The 19,023-nt window shown below is 41.7% G+C and overlaps 1 protein-coding gene across 6 annotated transcripts in view; it reads right to left on the minus strand.

The window, feature by feature from the left end:
* The window catches only part of LOC124790718 (spermatogenesis-associated protein 6), a 166,494-nt gene that overhangs the window by 25,771 nt on the left and 121,700 nt on the right, over positions 1-19,023 (minus strand). For all 6 annotated transcript variants that reach the window (XM_047257810.1, XM_047257808.1, XM_047257806.1 and 3 more), the window contains exons 6-7: positions 15,485-15,612; positions 15,177-15,257 (exon numbers count right to left, since the gene is read on the minus strand). In XM_047257810.1, coding sequence (XP_047113766.1) covers positions 15,177-15,257; positions 15,485-15,612 — 209 coding nt within the window. The remainder of the gene's footprint in view (positions 1-15,176; positions 15,258-15,484; positions 15,613-19,023) is intronic.

Consider the following 19,023-nt stretch of genomic DNA (forward strand, 5'->3'; position numbering starts at 1 on the left):
TTGACTGCTTCTGCCATCATCGTCAGGTGTTATCTGTACACTGTACTGGAGTATTACTTCAAGAAGGTGTGACTGACTGGCCCTCTGCTGGGGGTAGATGGAGGTGCACACGATGTAGGCCACCAACCTGTTGCCAAATTCTTTATTAACAATCATTAGCGTCAGAACAATCGATGCAGGCTGCAATGGTGGACCAACGGAGAGTCGAAACGAAGAGGATGCAGCAGCTGTGGCAATCAGCACAAGATTTCAAGTAAGTGTTTTAGTCTGCCAGGTTGTGGTCTTTGTTTGAATTTTCTTTTCCATTTGGGTCTATTGTACACTTCTGGTGGTAAAGGTAAGTGAAATATCTGTTGTTGAGAAACTGAAAACCCAAGAGGCAATTCAGTATTTGCTTGATGGTAGCTAGAGTTAAAGCTGATAACATCTACATCTACATCTACATTTATACTCCGCAAGCCACCCAACGGTGTGTAGTGGAGGGCACTTTACGTGCCACTGTCATTACCTCCCTTTCCTGTTCCAGTCGCGTATGGTTCGCGGGAAGAACGACTGTCTGAAAGCCTCCGTGCGCACTCTAATCCCTCTAATTTTATATTCGTGATCTCCTCGGGAGGTATAAGTACGGGGAAGCAATATATTTGATACCTCATCCAGAAACGCACCCTCTCGAAACCTGGCGAGCAAGCTACACCACAATGCAGAGCGCCTCTCTTGCAGAGTCTGCCATTTGAGTTTGTTAAACATCTTGGTAACGCTATCACGGTTACCAAATAACCCTGTGACGAAACGCGCTGCTCTTCTTTGGATCTTCTCTATCTCCTCCATCAACCCGATCTGGTACGGTTCCCACACTGATGAGCAATACTCAAGTATAGGTCGAACGAGTGTTTTGTAAGCCACCTCCTTTTTTGATGGACTACATTTTCTAAGGACTCTTCCAATGAATCTCAACGTGGTACCCGCCTTACCAACAATTAATTTTATATGATCATTCCACTTCAAATCATTCCGCACGCATACTCCCAGATATTTTACAGAAGTAACTGCTACCAGTGTTTGTTCCACTATCATATCATCATACAATAAAGGATCCTTCTTTCTATGTATTCGCAATACATTACATTTGTCTGGATGAGGTATCGAATAACAAGGCTTCACATAAGGAAATAGGTCATTTAAGAGACAAAAGAAGGTTGTGGTTGACTTCTAGCATGTCTCCAACCATCCTCAATGCTAATACTGCCTCAATAGTGGCCCCATTTTTGGGTAAGAAGAGGAACATGTTTTTGTCTTTTTTGATAATTTTTGTACAGTAATGAAGCTAGGGAACTGGAGAAGTGAGGTGTTATTGTGTTATAAGTACAGCTAATTTAAAATTAGTAGGCAACACTAGAAAATATGTAATGCACAATTTGAAGTTCTGGGATGCTCAGCCCTTTGTGATCTTTCAGGAAGGGATAGTAGTTCATTACAGGAGAAAGAGTAGTTCTAGATATTACTGTGAACTGTTTAGCGGTGAAGTCCAAAAAACAGGGAGAATTGGTAGGAAAGTTTTGTAGATTGTACCAGTAAAGTCAATATTAATACATATCACTTGACAGAATGATGATCGTGCCCATAAGGACTGGGTACTTTATGCATTTTTACTAGGTGTGGTGACTGAGGTGTCATGAAAAGTGCACATGGTATTCCCAAAAACATTGGACGAATCAGAAACAACTGTGGCAGCTTTGTTTGGAATTGAGTCAGTGACTGGGCTGAAGGACAAGCGAGCAGTTTTTAATAGACATCATATGTTATAGATATGGCTCACCAGGCAACATTCAACTGTTTTATTAAGTCACAGTGTCAAAGGTGCAAACAGGTTGGACAAGCCATTCAAAGACATCTGCAAGGGCATGGTATGTGGAATCAAGGTAACACTCACACCCCATGTTAAGTTGGACAATGCTCTCAATAAGTTTGACCGAGGGACACCCATGTGAGAAATTAGTGGTAGATAGTTGTCTAACCAGCTATGTAAAAGGAATGTTCGGCAAGTTTTTGTTGCATACAAGATTATAGATATCCTTGGTGAGCTGAATTATATTTTGTGCCATAAATTTGAATCCACTATGATGTAGACTAAGTGGTGTATGGTAATAGCGTTCACTTTTGTGGTTTGGTACTGTTGACTTCCTGAGTGGGGAAAAGAGATTTCTGGATGTATGTGGACGTTCTCTCTAGTATAGGCGGCTAAAGCATTGTTTTGGGCTAGACTTCCTGGTTAAACTTCATGCCAAAATCAACCTAAAACACTGCATAGTAAAGCTGGATGCGATACCATTCTGTCCTGGTTTTACTGAAAGAACTGCACAGTCACAAGGAACACCCAAGATGTTGGGTTAGTCAATTATCTGTATAAATGGTTTCTTGGACCCAAATCACAGGATATAATACCGAAAGGTACAGGAAGGCTGTTTTGAATGAATGTAGGAGCTGATATGTTGATTAATACTCCACATGTAGTAGGATCCTTTCCAGAAAACAAGAAACTGGATCAGGCACAATGTTTTGTTCAACGTACTTTATCTTTTGTGCAGGAAATTGGTGGAAGTCAGGTAATGTCTGTCACTGTAGACAATTAATTCATTCCTCTCACACTGCAACAAAGTTTTGCACGGCTTTTAGCCTTTAGTATTGAAATTTGTAAAATATGTTCACTAAAAATGTTTTTTATAAAGTTGCTCATATCAAGGTGATTATTAGTTGGAAAATGGTCTTAACATTTCTGTGAGTTTATTACACAAATACAAATGGAGTGCTAATTTCAGTGCTTACAAAAACTATCCTGGAATTACAAAATGAGAACTGTTTATGTTTTATGTTCAAGTATTGACTAGTAACAAGCAAACCAGTGCAGAGATTGTGTATGCTTGCTAAAGCCTGAATGAAATTAATGACAGAATATGAATCAGTATAATAAATTGAATTCTAAATGACCAGATAATTGAAATAAGGTTGTTACAAAATTTATATAAGCCAGTAAATTTGGCAGCCTGACACCTGAGATCAATACCTCATGTCATACTTATCCCAATGATCATATATTGGTACATTTCTTGAATATGATGTCTTCATAACATTCTGTATTAATTTTACTTAACAATTTATCATGTTGAAGCTCCTTCAAATCTTGAGTGCACGGACATTGTTAATCTGTTTGACATGGCTGACATGAGCCTGACATCATTTTTGCTTAGCACATGGTTGTGGTATTGAATGCTCATTTGGAAAAAGACAGTACTCAATTTACATTCTGAGCTCCTAACTTTATGCCTATTAAAAATTTACATGTGAGCCCACTAACTCCTTATCTGTTACTAATGCCAGTGACTATAACGTTGTATAGATAATTTGAAGCTTGAGGCACGCCCTTGTACATGCTTTTTAAAAATAATCTGTTTTATCAATATAGTCCAAAAAAGTACATTCACTGTCGCAGAAAACTTTGATTCTACATCTAAGAGTAATTGCAGGAGTCAGCTAAATTTATCTTAGAAAAGAAATGATTCCTGATAACTTTGGCAATAGCTCTTCTGGATGCAGTATCCACTTTAGATTTAAAATTGTCACAAATCAGTATTGTGTCATTAGGCTTTCTAATTGCCACCATTGGTGTCACCTATTGGGTAGATATTGACTTGTGACATGTCAATTTTGAGAAAAGGATGCATCACACCTCCAAATCCTTCACAATGATGAAAGATGCATGCCAGATTTGAAGAAAGTTTATTTGATTAGTTGTTGTGGATGTCACACTGTGGGAAGAACAGTATGTGATCAGTGCATTTGTGGTGAAAGACATGAGCATAGCACATCACATCTACAAGGCAGGACAGTGAGTCACCATCTCCACCTGCTGTGGAGCAGCTTGTTCCTTGATGTCGCAACTTGGAGATTTTTTGCAGCCACAGAGAAAAGAGTTGTCATAAAACAATGTAAACAGCAAGACTTACAAAAACCTAATGACTGTCAATTGAATCCTGTCTGAACTAAGATGATTTCAAAATCAGTCAGTCATAATAACATATTTTGAAGATGGTGAAAATTTTGATTTGTGGTAATGAGTCATTGTATTAAGAAAACTGATACAATAGTTTAACATGGAATTCTTCTGAGTTATTTCAGTAGTACAGAATAAAATCCAAACTCTCTTTCAGCACCCAAACAATGCAAGGAGAGGTGAAGTCCATAAGCTACTACTGGAACATGATAATTTGGCCCTGCCTTGTAGGTCGAAATCAGCAAAACGTAGTAACAGATGACAGCCATAAATTTCATTAGCACATGTCAACAAGGCCAAGAGCATGACAGATCATAATTTCCACAAATCACACTTCCTTGACTGTGTTTCACTTCAGTATGATTGATGTTCCAACAACTCAAACCTGTAAATTATCATGTCTCCTACTGGTTTCATATGCCAGCTGTCATGCTATTAATAGTGACAAGTGAGGATTCGTAACAATGTTGTTGTGAACAACATTTTACTTACCACAGGTACCATATTTATTTTAAGCATGGTAGATTCTTTACTATTTTCAGTGTTTTAAAGCTTCTATAAAAAATAATATCATGAAAAGAAAAATAACCACTCACCATATAGTGGAAATACAGAGTCACAGATAGACGCAACGAAAAGAACATCACAAATAAAGCTTTTGGCCCATAAGGTCTAAGGTCTTCATCAAAAATAGGTGACACACACACACACACACACACACACACACACACACACACACACACACACACACACATCTCTCTCTCTCTCTCTCTCTCTCTCTCTCTCTCTCTCTCTCTCTATTGTCTACTTTTGATGAAGGCCTCTCTCTCTCTCTCTCTCTCTCTCTCTCTCTCTCTCTCTCTCTCTATTGTCTACTTTTGATGAAGGCCTTACAGGCTGAAAGCTTTATTTGTGACACTCTTTTTGCAGTGCCGATCTACTATTCAGCATCTTCACTATATGGTGAGTGACAGCTTTCCTTTTCATAATACTGTTACATTCCATCCTGGATTTTCCATTGTTTCATTCTACGAAAAATACAGGTTTTTAAATATTGTTATGAAATCTTCACATTACCTGTAAGACAATATTTTTGGTTGTTACCATAGATCAGAGAATGGTTGCAAGACAGTCAAATCTGGTTATCATCTAGCTTCACTTACCTTATATTATGATCAAGACAATTCAAAATAATTTTTAAATGAACACACTGACATTTGAGTGTATTGTTGTTTATTTAATTATGACCCAGGTTTCGACATAATATGACATTTTCAAGTGAGTGAGTTATGCACAGGCCAGCAAAAAACGTGTAGCAGCATTAGGTTATGATATGTGCACCTCAAAGTTTTGTGCATGACCCAGACAAGATACAAATAAATCAGAGTATTCCTTAAATAGAATACTACTTGAGTTTATATTAACTGAATCTTGTATTTGAAAACAAAAGCTGGTAAAGATATCCACACCAAACATGTTAGTTGCTACTGAAGAAAAAATATTTTGAAAAATATTGTTGGTCTATATACATGTCTGAAGGTAATGTTGACTATTACTTGAACTTTTAAAGCAATAAGCTGATTACTGTATGTTACTACAAGAGATGTTCAGTTCACCAACGGTGGCAACTGATATGCCAGTATGTTTTGGCATTAATTGGAGATACAGAAGCTCTATTATCCACTTGAAACTTCGTTTCTATATTGCTGATGACCAGTTATGATCAGTGTAAGTGGATTTTTGCTGCCAGTTGATGCCAGTGGCCTGATGATGTGCAGTGGGATGCCAGGAGCAGACAACAAACTTTGTTCTATGAGAGGTCATAATTTATGAACTAACTCAAAAATATGACTAATAGAAGGCAACATCAAAGCAGATTGAACTATAGAATCAAAAGTGTTACTAGCCTTGTAAAACTGCAGAAATTGTTTGGAGATATGTATTTCAAGTTTTCTTCGAACTGCCAGAATCTAATGTGCAGATAAAACTGGCATGATACAGTGGTGTCAATGCTGTTGGCTTGAATATTGTCCTGCTCTGCCACGAACTTCAGCAGAGTATTCTGCTGTTTCTACAGTATGCCCAATTATTTATCAATTGACTGTTGTTGTTGCTGTTGTAGTTGATGTTGCAACATGAATGCTATTGCCACAAGAGAGTAGATTTCAAGTTCAAGGTGCACTGTTAACATGTAAGGGAGTTTCTCAGCATCATTTAAGGGTTTGAGTTTCTCACTACCACTTAAGTGTTTTAGAATGACTCTAAACTAAGGCTTATCACTGCTGCTAACCAAACAATGCTTGGAAACCAAAACTGGTGTCAAGATAATAGTACAAAACACAGCAGAGAGTGAACATCATGACTACAAGTAAAGTGATCCTGAATCGGTTGGTTGGTTGGTTAGATGTTTAAAGGGACAAACTACATGGTCATGACCATGTAGTTTGTCTCTTGTTCCATCGAACTAAGTCCATGGGATAAAACGGAAAACATACAGGACACGCCACACGAGTTCGAGATGGACAAAAAAACAAAAAAACACAAAGCTGAACACACTAGAGACAACAGACGACAAGAAAAGCACAGACATACAAGAAACGGGCAGAAGAGCTTAAAACAGTAGAGCAGATGTCCTGGGCTGGCTGATCACGAGGATAAAAAAGGATGAGCCAGCCACTCTGCAATACATTAAAATCTCTAACCTGAAAGTAACAGGGTAGAAAGTACAGGGAGACAAAGGACAAGAACTAAAACTTAAACTGAAGAATAAAAACCAGCATGTTGTAGAAAATATAAAACCAAGTTAGCCGTGGTGGCATCGTCTCCTAAAATCAAAGGAAGGTAGGCAGGGAGATTAAAATTTCGTCCAGAGCAGCTAGATTTGGACAGTCCACCAAAAGGTGGACCACTGTCAAACGTGAACCACAGCGACAACATGGTGGGGCCTCACATCAGAGAAGATAGCCATGCGTCAGCCAAGTGTGGTTGATGCGAAGGTGGCAGAGGACCACATAGTCCCTGCGAGAAGCCCGCAGAGAAGACTTCCACTCATTTGTGCTCTCCTTGATGGGACGGAGTTTATTGAGCATAACCCAGCTGCGCCATTCAGCATCCCAAATCCCGAGAACTTTGCGGTGTAACACAGATCGGAGGTCAGGTTTGGGTATTCCAATCTCCAGAAGTGGCTTATGAGTGGCCTGTTTGGCCAGTCTTTCTACGAGCTCATTTCCCAGGATTCCGACATGCCCCGGGGTCTAGACAAAGACTACTGATTGACCATATCGTTCGAGGGCATAAACCGACTCCTGGGTAGAAGCTACCTGAGGATGGCGTGGGTAGCATTGATCAATGGCCTGTAAACTACTCAACTAATCACTGTGTACCATGTAGGACTCACCAGGGCAGGAACGGATATGCGCAAGGGCACGAGAGATGGCCACCAGCTCGGCAGTGAAGACACTGCAGCCATCCGGCACGGAGCACTGTTCGATATGGGCCAAGTGAGCAAAGGCAAAGCCTATGCGACCATCAACCAGTGAGCCATTAGTAGAGATGACTTCAGAACCATGGGATTCGTCAAGGAGTGACAAGAAGTGACTGCAGAGCGCCTCAGGAGCAACAGAGTCCTTACGAAAATGTGATAAGTCCAGTTGTAGTTTTGGCCGAGGCATACACCACGGGGGCATGTGTGTATGGACCTGCACAAGACGCTGGAAAGGAGAGGACTCAAGTTCCAACAGTAGGGAATGGACACATACAGCGATTGCCATCCCTGACTGAGGCTGCCATTCCGGGAGATGAACCACAGTGCTCAGGAACAAAAGACAGTAATTCGGAGGCTGAGGAGAGCTATGGACGTGCGCCGCAGAGTGAGTGAGCAGTTGGCGGCTCCTGATGTGCAATGGAGGGACTCCAGCCTCCACTAGTAGACTGGCCACTGGACTCGTTCGAAAAGTGCCAGATGCTAGATGGACCCCATAGTGGTACACAGGATCAAGCAGATTCAATGCTGAGAGCGCTGATGAACCATACACTACACTCTCATAGTCGAGTCACGACTGAACTAGGGCTTTGTAGAACCGCAGCAATGTAGAGCGATCTGCCCCCCCAAGGGGTGTTGCTCAGGCAGCATAGGGCGTTAACATGCCGCCAGCACTTTCGCTTAAGCTGATGAATGTGGGAGAGCCATGTTAGTCGGGCGTCAAAAACCAGTCCTAAAAAGCAGTATGTTTCGACTACCCATGGGAGATGGCCATCAAGAAAAAGGGCAGGATCAGGGTGGACTGTCTGTCACCAAAAGAAGTGCAAAACGCAGGTCTTGTCAGCAGAGAAGTGAAACCCATGGTCGAGAGCCCATGACTGCGCTTTCTGAATGGCTCCCTGTAGTCAGCGTTCAGCAACACCAATGGTTGAGGAATTGAAATAAAGGCAGAAATCATCAGCGTATAAGGAGGGCGACACTGACGGCCCTACAGCTGCTGCTAGGCCATTTATAGCCACTAAAAACAGTGGAACGCTCAATTCAGATCCTTATGGGACCCCATTCTCTTGGATATGAGATGAGCTAAAGGAACCTCCTACTTCAATACGGAAAGTACAGAGGGAGAGAAAGTTCCGTATAAAAATCGGGAGCGAGCCACAGAGGCCCCACTCATGCAGCGCGGCAAGGATGTGATGTCGCCATGTCGTATCTTATGCTTTCTGCATGTCAAAAAAGATGGCGACCAGGTGCTGACGGCGGGCAAAAACCATACAAGATGGCAGACTCCAGGCACACCAGATTATCGGTGGCAGAGCGGCCCTTACGGAACCCACCCTGAGATGGAGTCAGAAGGCCCTGAGATGGAGTCAGAAGGCCCCGAGACTCAACCACCAGCTCACCACGCGTTCGAGCAACTTCCAAAGAACATTGGTGAGGCTAATGGGGTGGTAGCTGTCCACCTCCAGTGGGTTCTTGCGAGGTTTCAAAACGGGGATTATGATGCTTTCACGCCATTGTGACAGGAACTCACCCTCAACCCAGATATGGTTGTAAAGGTCTAGGGGGCGTCACTGGCAGTCCAACGAGAGATGTTTGAGCATCTGACAGTGAATGTGATCTGGCCCAGGAGCCGTATCAGGGCAAGCAGCTAGGGCACTTTGGAATTCCCACTCACTGAATGGAACATTGTATGATTCAGGGTGGCGCATGTGAAACGAAAGTCTCCGGCGTTCCAACCGCTCTTTCAGGGAGTGGAAGGCCAGTGGGTAATTCGCAGAAGCAGAACTCTGAGCAAAAAGCTCTGCTGATTGGTTTGCAATTGTGCTGGAGTCAGTACAGACTGCTCCATTCAGTGAAAGCGCACGTACACTGACGGGGGTCCGACAGCCATAGACGTGTCTAATCTTGTCCCAAACCTGTGATGGTGGAGACAAATCTTTCCCAGAACTCCTTCTTGCGATGGCGAATGAGGCGGCGGGCTCGCACACGGAGCCGTTTAAAGGCAATGAGGTGTTCCAATGAGGGATGCCGCTTGTGATGCTGGAGTACCCGCCTGCGATCTCTAATCGCCTCAGTGATCTCGGGTGACCACCACGGCACAGTCCTCCGCTGAGGTGACCCAGAAGAACAGGGAATGGCAGAGTCTGCGGCAGTAACGATGCCAGTGGTGACAGAGTGAACCACCGCATCAATGGCATCATTGGAAAGAGGCTCAATAGTGGCAATGGAGGTGAACAAATCCCAGTCAGCCTTATTCATAGCCCATCTGCAGGGGCGCCCAGAAGAGTGACGCTGCAGCAGTGACAGAAAGATTGGAAAGTGGTCGCTACCACACAAATTGTCATGAACATGCCACTGGACAGATGGTAATAGGACAGGGCTGCAAATCAAAAGGTTGATGGCTGAGTATGTGCCATGCACCACACTGAAATGTGTGAAGGCACCATTATTTAAAAGAGAAAGATCGAGCTGTGCCAATACTTGCTCAAGGATGCCGCCTCAGCCTGTTGCCACTGATCCACCCCACAGAGGGTTATGGGCATTGAAGTCACCCAGTAACAGAAAAGGTGGTGGCAATTGGGCTATCAGTGCAACCAGGACATGCTGCGGGACATCACCATCCGGTGGAAGATAGAGACTGCAGACTGTAACAGCCTGAGGTGTCCACATCCGAACAGCAACAGCCTCTAAAGGTGTTTCTAGAGGGACAGACTCGCTGTAAAGGGAGTGAAGGACGTAGATGCAGACGCCACCAGATACCCTCTCATAAGCTGCCTGATTCCTATAATAACCTCGATAGCCACGGAGGGCAGGGGTTCGCATCGCCAGAAACCAAGTTTCTTGAAGAGCAATGCAGAGGAAAGGGTGAAGGCTGAGAAGTTGTCAGAGCTCAGCAAGATAGTGGGAAAAACTGTTGTAGTTCCACTGGAGGATAACATTGTCCATGGCCGAGAAAGGCGTGAAGGGACTGGGGAGGCAGATAATGCCACTGGGTCACCTGCTGCCACTGACTGAGTACCTGTGCAATTGCTATCCATTGTGTCTGAGGGACTAGCAAGATCTAGGTCCTCAGCGGACGCCAGAATCTCCACCTCATCCTCAGACACAGAGCTTGAAGGTTGCGGTGGGGTGGGTGCCACCGCAAGTTCCTTGGTCTTAGAAGTCTTCTTCTTGGACATCTCTTGCTGCTCCTTTGGTTTCACTGGCTGGGAGGGCTTCACCGATTCAGTCTCCGGGACGGAGGAGGATTGTGAAGCCCTATGACCAGCTGCTTGTGGGTACTTATGCCACTATCGGGCGTCATCTTTCCCACTTGTGGAAACATGGGAAGGGAGGAACCCAAGGGACCCCTTGCGAGTGAGAGGAGCCGAAGAAGTTGGATGCTTCTTTGGCTTAGAAGCAGGGACAGATGTCCCCAATGGGTGTGGGGGTGTTGCTCCCGAGATAGGTGGCGCAGGAGCAACGGGGTGGGTAGTGCCCCCCATGGGCAAGGGGGCATGTGGAGTTATACGGCTCGGCGATCCAACTGGAATTCACTGAACTGATCGGGTGAGCAGGGTTGTTGTAGGGGCGGCATATGAGGAAGTCATGTGCACATGGTGGAGTCGTTCATATTTCCTCTTAGCCTCAGTATAGGTCAGTTGGTTTAGGGTCTTGTATTCCAAGATTTTCTGCTCTTTCTGTAAGATCCTGCAGTTTGGTGAGCAAGGTGAATGATGCTCTCTGCAGCTGACACAGATGGGAGGCGGGGCACAAGGAGTATTGGGATGTGATGGGCCGTCCGCAATCTCGACGTGTGAGGCTGGAAGTACAGTGGGAAGACATATGGCCAAACTTCCAGCACTTAAAGCACCACATCAGGGGAGGGATATAGGGCTTGACATCACAGCAGTAGACCATCACCTTGACCTTCTCTGGTAATGTATCACCCTCGAAGGCCAAGATGAAGGCACTGGTAGCAATCTGATTATCCTTCGGACCCCGTTGAACACGCCGGATGAAATGAACACCTCGACGCACTAAATTGGCGCGCAATTCGTCATCAGACTGCAGAAGAAGGTCCCTATGGAAAATAATACACTGGGCCATATTTAAACTCTTATGGGGTGTGATGGTAATGGAAACATCCCCCAACTTGTCACAAGCAAGTGACCTTCGTGACTGGGCAGAGGATGCTGTTTTTATCAATACTGACCCAGAGCGCATTTTGGAGAAGCCCTCCACCTCCCCAAACTTGTCCTCTAAATGTTCTCTCGTACAAACTAGGAACCGGGGTGAACAAGTGGCACTGCCATCCTGAGCCTTAAGCTCCTCCCATGGCGTGGCCACAGAAGGGAATGTTTTGGGATCATATTTCTGAGTGTTTTGTGTTGAGCCCGAGAATGCTTAGAGACTGCTGGCAGCTGGCCACCAGCGAGAGATGATGTACCACGCTTCATTGCGGGTCATTCGTCTTGATGCCACCCACTCCGACCAAGGGCCCTCCCCACGGGCACCACCCAGCCTCAGCAAGGGCCACCTGGCAGGATGGCCATTGTCGAGAGTCCCGATGCCCCAGGGAGATAGGCATCTACTCCTTGGCATACGTGGGGAGTTAATGGCGCAGGCATCAGCAGAGTGATCCCTGTGTTGTCAGGGGGCTACAACCAACAGGGTACATGGCAGCCCCACCACAACGGACTGGCTACCGTGCTGGATATTAGGTGTAAGGAAGTCCATGGTTGTCATCTCTGCAAAAAGCAACACTGCACAGTGCATAGTGGAAATCGCACCCAGGAATGTATCCTCACACAGGAGATGGAGAACTAACGGGACAGCAATGTGATGACGAGAAAGCTGGCTAAAGGTCTCAATGGACGATGGACACAATGCACCATGTAAGGTGCCCTTCCCCAATTGGCTCGCTCTTCAGAAGAATTTGGAAATATGGAGGTCAAACCCAAGAGGGGACCATCACATATAGGCTGAAACGTATGAGACTCCTTTTAGTCGCCTCTTACGACAGGCAGGAATACCTCGGGCCTATTCTAACCCCCGAACCCGTAGGGAGGATCCTGAATCAGTACAGACAAATGAAGGGCAGAATATTCTTACACAACAACACACATTCCAACAGAGCTCCGAAATCAAAGTACAGGTCCAAAAACAAGGTAGTACCAGCAATGAAGAGTTACTGTAACTACGTCTTCAAAAACAAACTATGAAAGGTGCATCCATCTCTGTGTCAGGTATTTATTTCCATTAGATGTGAAATGCACTCCATGACCTCTATGCTTGCAGCTGCTGTAGGTTGAACTATGAACCATATCAATAATTTCATCTCCACTCTTTTGAGTTCATCTACGTGTCACTGAAGTGGTGCAATATTAGAATAATACTTAACAATTCAAAATAAAATTAAAGTAATCTCGTGAAGTACAGCATATTGCATCACGCCTACATTAAGTAAGAGACAGTAGCAGGCAGAGAGCGTCATACATGATTCATGACTCGCATGATAGATCCAGTAGTTAGCTGCAAGTAGTTTTGGCTGTGGCCGAGAGGTGTCAGCATCTTACAGACTATGAAATTATCAAGTATATTAAACTATATATTTGGGAAATGAAACTGTATTGATTGATTACTACAACTCCCATTAAATATTGCTAATTTTTTTAATCATTAGTGTGAAGGATGGTGGGAATGTGAAGTACTAAATAAATGAATATTGTTATGTCTATTAACTGAGTATACATTAGTGTGTGAACTGTATATTGAGAGAGGGAATCAGACGCAGGGGAAATTGTGAAGGGCAACTAGCTAGTTCATGCGACTGAGAAAACAAGACACATTTTACGATAATTTTTTTTATTTTAAGAGGGAGCTATTTTGGTATTTGTGGAGTTTGTAAATTTGTTGTTTTGATAAATTGTTCACAAAAATTATTAAGCTGTGATTGGTCAAAAGTAAAAGACACAGGACTGCGTGGTTTAATACCAATACTAGATTGGTTATGACGTATATCAGCCAATCAGAGGACAGCACATTCACACATATTTTGTGGGCTAAGATAATTGCTTTTTGAAGACTACGTTCAGTTCAGATCTCAGCCATGATCATGTTTGGACAAGGATGTAGGAAGCTCCGAATAGATCTGAAAATTTTATGGTATAATGGTTAAAATTTGGCCATGAAATCCTGCAAAGTGGACATGAATGTGTGAAAATGATAAATACAAGTAATTCCAATTTTAATATATCAACTATGACTTTTGAATAACTAAAATCCACATGGCATGTTATACAAGATGCGACCACAAACTGAACCTTTGTAGTGGTAAAATTGTGTAACATTTGAGCGAGTATCCTGTCACAGGCAATCCATTTGTTAATCCTTTTGGTAATGGGTTTGGCTAGTTACAGTAAGCTGGTTATTATGATCGACTATGATTGCTTGTGAGTATTGAAACTAGAGCTTAAGAGTAGTATGGGATTGTCAGGGTTTTTGTATTAAACAAGTACCAATATACAGAACTTTTCACTCACAAGCTACCATTCAGTCAGTGAGTCAGTTAATGTGATACTGAAAACATTTGTTGCACCCAATGCTACTGGTTCTACTACAGCTTTTCCAATAGAGGAACAGTATTCATTTTCAACAGGGAAGGCATGCAGATCAGAATGTAAAAGTGAGTGGATCTGCCTTCTACAGGACGAAACACAAATCACTATGCCGTTGCACTCACTCACTGGCCACTATTTCTACAAATTGTTTGTTTATCTTGATTCAATGACTGAAAATTCCTAGCAGCAGCATGGCAAGTAGCAGATCTCATTGAAGAGCTGCCTGACACATAATTGTACATTGAAAAACTATTTACTTTCAAAAATATCACTGTACCCATGTAAATATGGAGCTACTAATATGTGTAAATTTCAGCTCTGTAATGTAATTGACGGAGTAGGAGCTTGGTTGGTTGGTTGGTTTGGGGAAGGAGACCAGACAGCGTGGTCATCGGTCTCATCGGATTAGGGAAGGATGGGGAAGGAAGTCGGCCGTGCCCTTTCAGAGGAACCATCCCGGCATTTGCCTGGAGTGATTTAGGGAAATCACGGTAAACCTAAATCAGGATGGCCGGACGCGGGATTGAACCGTCGTCCTTCCGAATGCGAGTCCAGTGTCTAACCACTGCGCCACCTCGCTCGGTGGAGTAGGAGCTTCTTTCAAAATAACTGGCCTGCTGTTAAAATTCTAGGTTACATTCAGCTGACATCAAATCAAATCATACTAAACTACACAGTGATAAGTGAATGCCAATACAGTGCAGATGATAAGTTTACAATAGTTCTTATCTTCTGTTAACGTATGTGTTCACTTGTTTCACATTCCTGAAGGTTCTCATTCCTTATTGGATTCATGAAACATGATGAATGAATCAATTTGCTGCATTGGTATATCAATTAAACACAGACACAAGAGAAAAACAGAACTACTAAATATTTAAGAGACTCTCACATAGTGTATAAAAATTTTATCATAGTCTCACAAGAATTTTGAACTTATCTTTGGGTAAGGAAAAATTCCTAAATTTTAAACTAAAGGTATTTATGCAGTATCTGGCTACCAGCAAATCCATTATAACTTTTCATCCATGGTAGCTGAACTTACCTATTTCAATTCTTGCACTCTTCTGATTTGTGAATGTAGTATTCCTCCGCAATGGGGATTTACCCCCACTGGATGATGAACCTGATTACATAAAAGGTAGTCAATTTTTTTTAATCACTGAGGATTTCCAAGTGCATTAAAAGAAAGAGAAATCAGAGTGCCACATATTTTAACATACTTTCAAGCTTTTGGACTGTATGTATTCTGGCAATAAACAACATTCCTAAATCTTACACTAGGGATGTCTTTGTGCAATTTATGCAATACCACTGCATTAAAACAGCGCATCGTATGTAATTAAGAGTTACCTGTTCCAGTTTTCCTATTCTTTCTGCTCTTGTTAATTGCACTGCTGTGTCTTATTGATGATTCATCAGACCAGGATGAGACAGAAGTCCACTGCCCTAATGGTGTTTCCTTCAAAAAGTCTTTTTTCCTGCACATAATTGAACAAAAGATTAAAACTGATGCTGTTATCTGAACTTCTCCAACTAGTGTTTAACTGAAATGTCTTTCCAATCATTACATACAATCTAATTTTGAAAATTTAGACTACTTAAATGCAAATTAGTGAGAAAAGTTGAATTAGGGTTTAAATATTTGATCACAATATTATATAAGGACCCTGTTTACAGTAGTTGCAAGGTGTCATCTACAGAAACCACAGAAAATTTACACAAGTGTTTAAAACTAATAATAAGAATGGAAAAGGAGTAGAACTGGAAAAAGAAAGAAAACATGGATGTCCAGAGAACGAAAGATGAGGACACCTAAAAAGAAGGCAAAGCAGCCTATATGTATGTGAGGAGAGGAAGGTGGGACAAAGAATGTACAATGGGTATGCTTAAACAAATGGGATAATAAAAGTGAAGTAAATAAAATGTCAATATAGCTAAAGTGAACAGTGAAAATTACACTATAAAGCGTACAACCACATATCTTATAGAGAGCTCTTCCACCATATAGCAGAGCCTTACGTTTAATTTCCAGTACTACTCCTGAATGATATTTGTGGCACTAATATAAAAAAGTGACTAATCAATTGGGATTTATGCAACAACAAAAAGAAAAACGTTATCTATTTAGGCTATGATTCCTTTCTGGGATTTGGAATATGGTTCTATATTCAAATTGCCAGCAGACAGAAAGGGGGCATTAAAAATATACTTCATTATTAACTTCTAAAAATTTTCTAGCATTTGGATTCATGGACTGCAAAATTTATTCAGCAGCACAGTAACTATGAAGGTCACCTTTTAAGTTGTTTCACAAATGAGCACAAGACAGCTTTACTGTTGTTTAAGAATTTCTCATTTGTTATTGTTTAAAAAATTAAATGCATGCTTTGTATACAGTCAGTATTTAAAGCAACAATGTTGTGAAAAATGGAGCTTTCATGAGAAGGTTTTTGTTGGTTGGTTTTTTATGTCTTTCTTAAAGGCCTAACTCAACAACAATGCCTCAAATCACTCTGTTTAAGGTTTGGCAATCAACCACCTTCAGAAAAGACCGCATACAATTAGTATGTACACTTTCATCATGGTCATGCAACTGTCAGCGACAAATTTTGTAGGGTCAACCAAAGTCAACTGTTGTTCCAAGAATCATTGATGCTCTCTACACATTATAATTGTAGAGGATCAATCTGTGACTTACTGTGAGACAAACATATCTTTAGGCACACTAAAGACTGCAGTAATTTCAATTTTGTGCAAACATCTAGCCATGGAAAAAGATCTGTTCCACACAGATTCTGCACAATTTGACTGAAGTTAAAAAAAGGTTCATGCCAATTTCTGTGCATGTTGTGACCACTACTTTAGAGAACCAAAGAACAGCTAATGCTGAATGGTAGTTTATTCCAAAATGTCATAATTTTTTATCATGGGAGTGTCAACTATCACACAGCACATGAAATTATCAATTATTTGACAGACTGCCTGCATTCTTCTGACGTATCGCCTGACTTCTTTTTGTTCCCTCTTGTTGAGCAAAAAATGTGGATAGTGCTTTTCATTATTTCAAGAAGCTGTTAAATGCTTCCAAAACTGTGTTATTGAGGTAACAACATCAGAATGGAGAAAAAGGTTTCCTGCAATGGCTTGAATGTGTTGAAAAGTGTAAATTATAAAGGAATATTCTGCGAAAAGTATTTATTTGTACCAAAGTAAAAGAAACAGAGATTACTGCATAACAGCTATAAAACAAAGTGTAGGGCTATAGATAGAGAGATGCTGAATGAAATGTGTTTGGCTGTCGGGAGCAACACGTGATGCCTTCAATGATTACCATAGCAGAATACTGTGAAGTGATCTTTCACAGAACCCAAAGAAATTCTGGTTGTATCTAAAGGCTGTTACTAGCACCAAGGTAGTGTCCAGTCCATAATTAACAAGACAGGAACTGAAATTGAGGGTAGCAAAGCAAGAGCTGAAATGCATAACTCCATTTTCAAATGTTCATTTACAGTGGAAGATGGAGGAGAATCGCCCCAGTCTAATCCTCGTACCACTGAAAAGATGAATGAAATAAGTATTAGTGCCAGTGGTACTGACAAACAGCTGAAATTGTTAAAACTGAACAAAGCTCCAGGTCCCGATGGAATCCCTGTCAGGTTCTATACTGAATTTGTGGCTGAGTTACCCCTCTTCTAACTATAATCTATTGCAGATACCTTGAACAAAAAAACCATACCCAGTTCTTGGAAAAAGGCACAGGTAACACCCGTCTACAAGGAGGATAGTACAAGCGATCCACAAAACTACTGTCCAATATCCCTAATATCAATTAGTTGTAGGATGTTAGGCCATATTCTGAGCTCAAACATAATGAGGTATGTTGAACAGAATGACCTCCTCAATGCCAGCCATCATGTATTTCAAAAACATTGATCATGTGAAATCCACCTCCACTTTTCTCACGTGACATACTCAAAGCTTTAGATCAAGGCAACCAGGCAGATGCTGTATTTTTTGATTTCCGAAAAGCATTTGACTAAGTACCACATCTAACTTATTGTCAAAAGCATGATCATTTGGGTAACAAGTGAAATTTGTAACTAGATAGGGTACTTTTTGGTAGGGAGGACACATCATGTTATCTTGGATGGAGAGTCGTCATTACATGTAGAAGTAACTTCAGGTGTGCCCCATGGAAGTGTGTTGGGATACTTGATGTTCATATTTTATATTAATGACCTTGCAGACAATATTAATAGTAAAATCAGGCTTTTTGAAGAGGATGCAATTACCTATAATAGAGTAATGCCTGAGAAGTTGCATAAATGTTCAGTTAGATCTTGATAAGATTTCATGGTGGGGCAGAGAATGGCAATTTGCTGTAAATGTTCAGAAATGTAAAATTTTGCACTTCACAAAACAAAATAATGTAGTATCCTATGACTACAATATCAGTGAGTCACTGTTGGAATCGGCCAACTCATACAAATATCTAAGCGTAACACTTTGTAGGAATATGAAATCGAATGATCACATAGGTTCAGTCGTGGGTAAAGCAGGTGGTAGACATCAGTTTATTGGTAGAATTCTGGGGAAATGAAATCAGCCTGCAAAGGAGATTGCTTACAAATCACTTGTGTGACCAATTCTAGAATGTGACTCAAGTGTGTGAGACCCGTACTGGATAGGACTAACTGGGGATACTGAATGTATACAGAGATGGGCAGCACAAATGGTCATGTCTGTTTAATCCCACAAATGGTCACATCTGTTTAATCCATGGGAGTGTGTCACAGAAGTACTGAAGGAAATGAAATGGAAGACTCTTGAAGATAAACATACACTATCCTGAGAAAGTCTATTAACAAAGTTTCAAGAAGTGGTTTTAA

The sequence above is a fragment of the Schistocerca piceifrons genome, chromosome 1 (assembly GCF_021461385.2).
Source record: "Schistocerca piceifrons isolate TAMUIC-IGC-003096 chromosome 1, iqSchPice1.1, whole genome shotgun sequence".
NCBI classification, from domain to species: Eukaryota; Metazoa; Arthropoda; class Insecta; order Orthoptera; family Acrididae; genus Schistocerca; species Schistocerca piceifrons.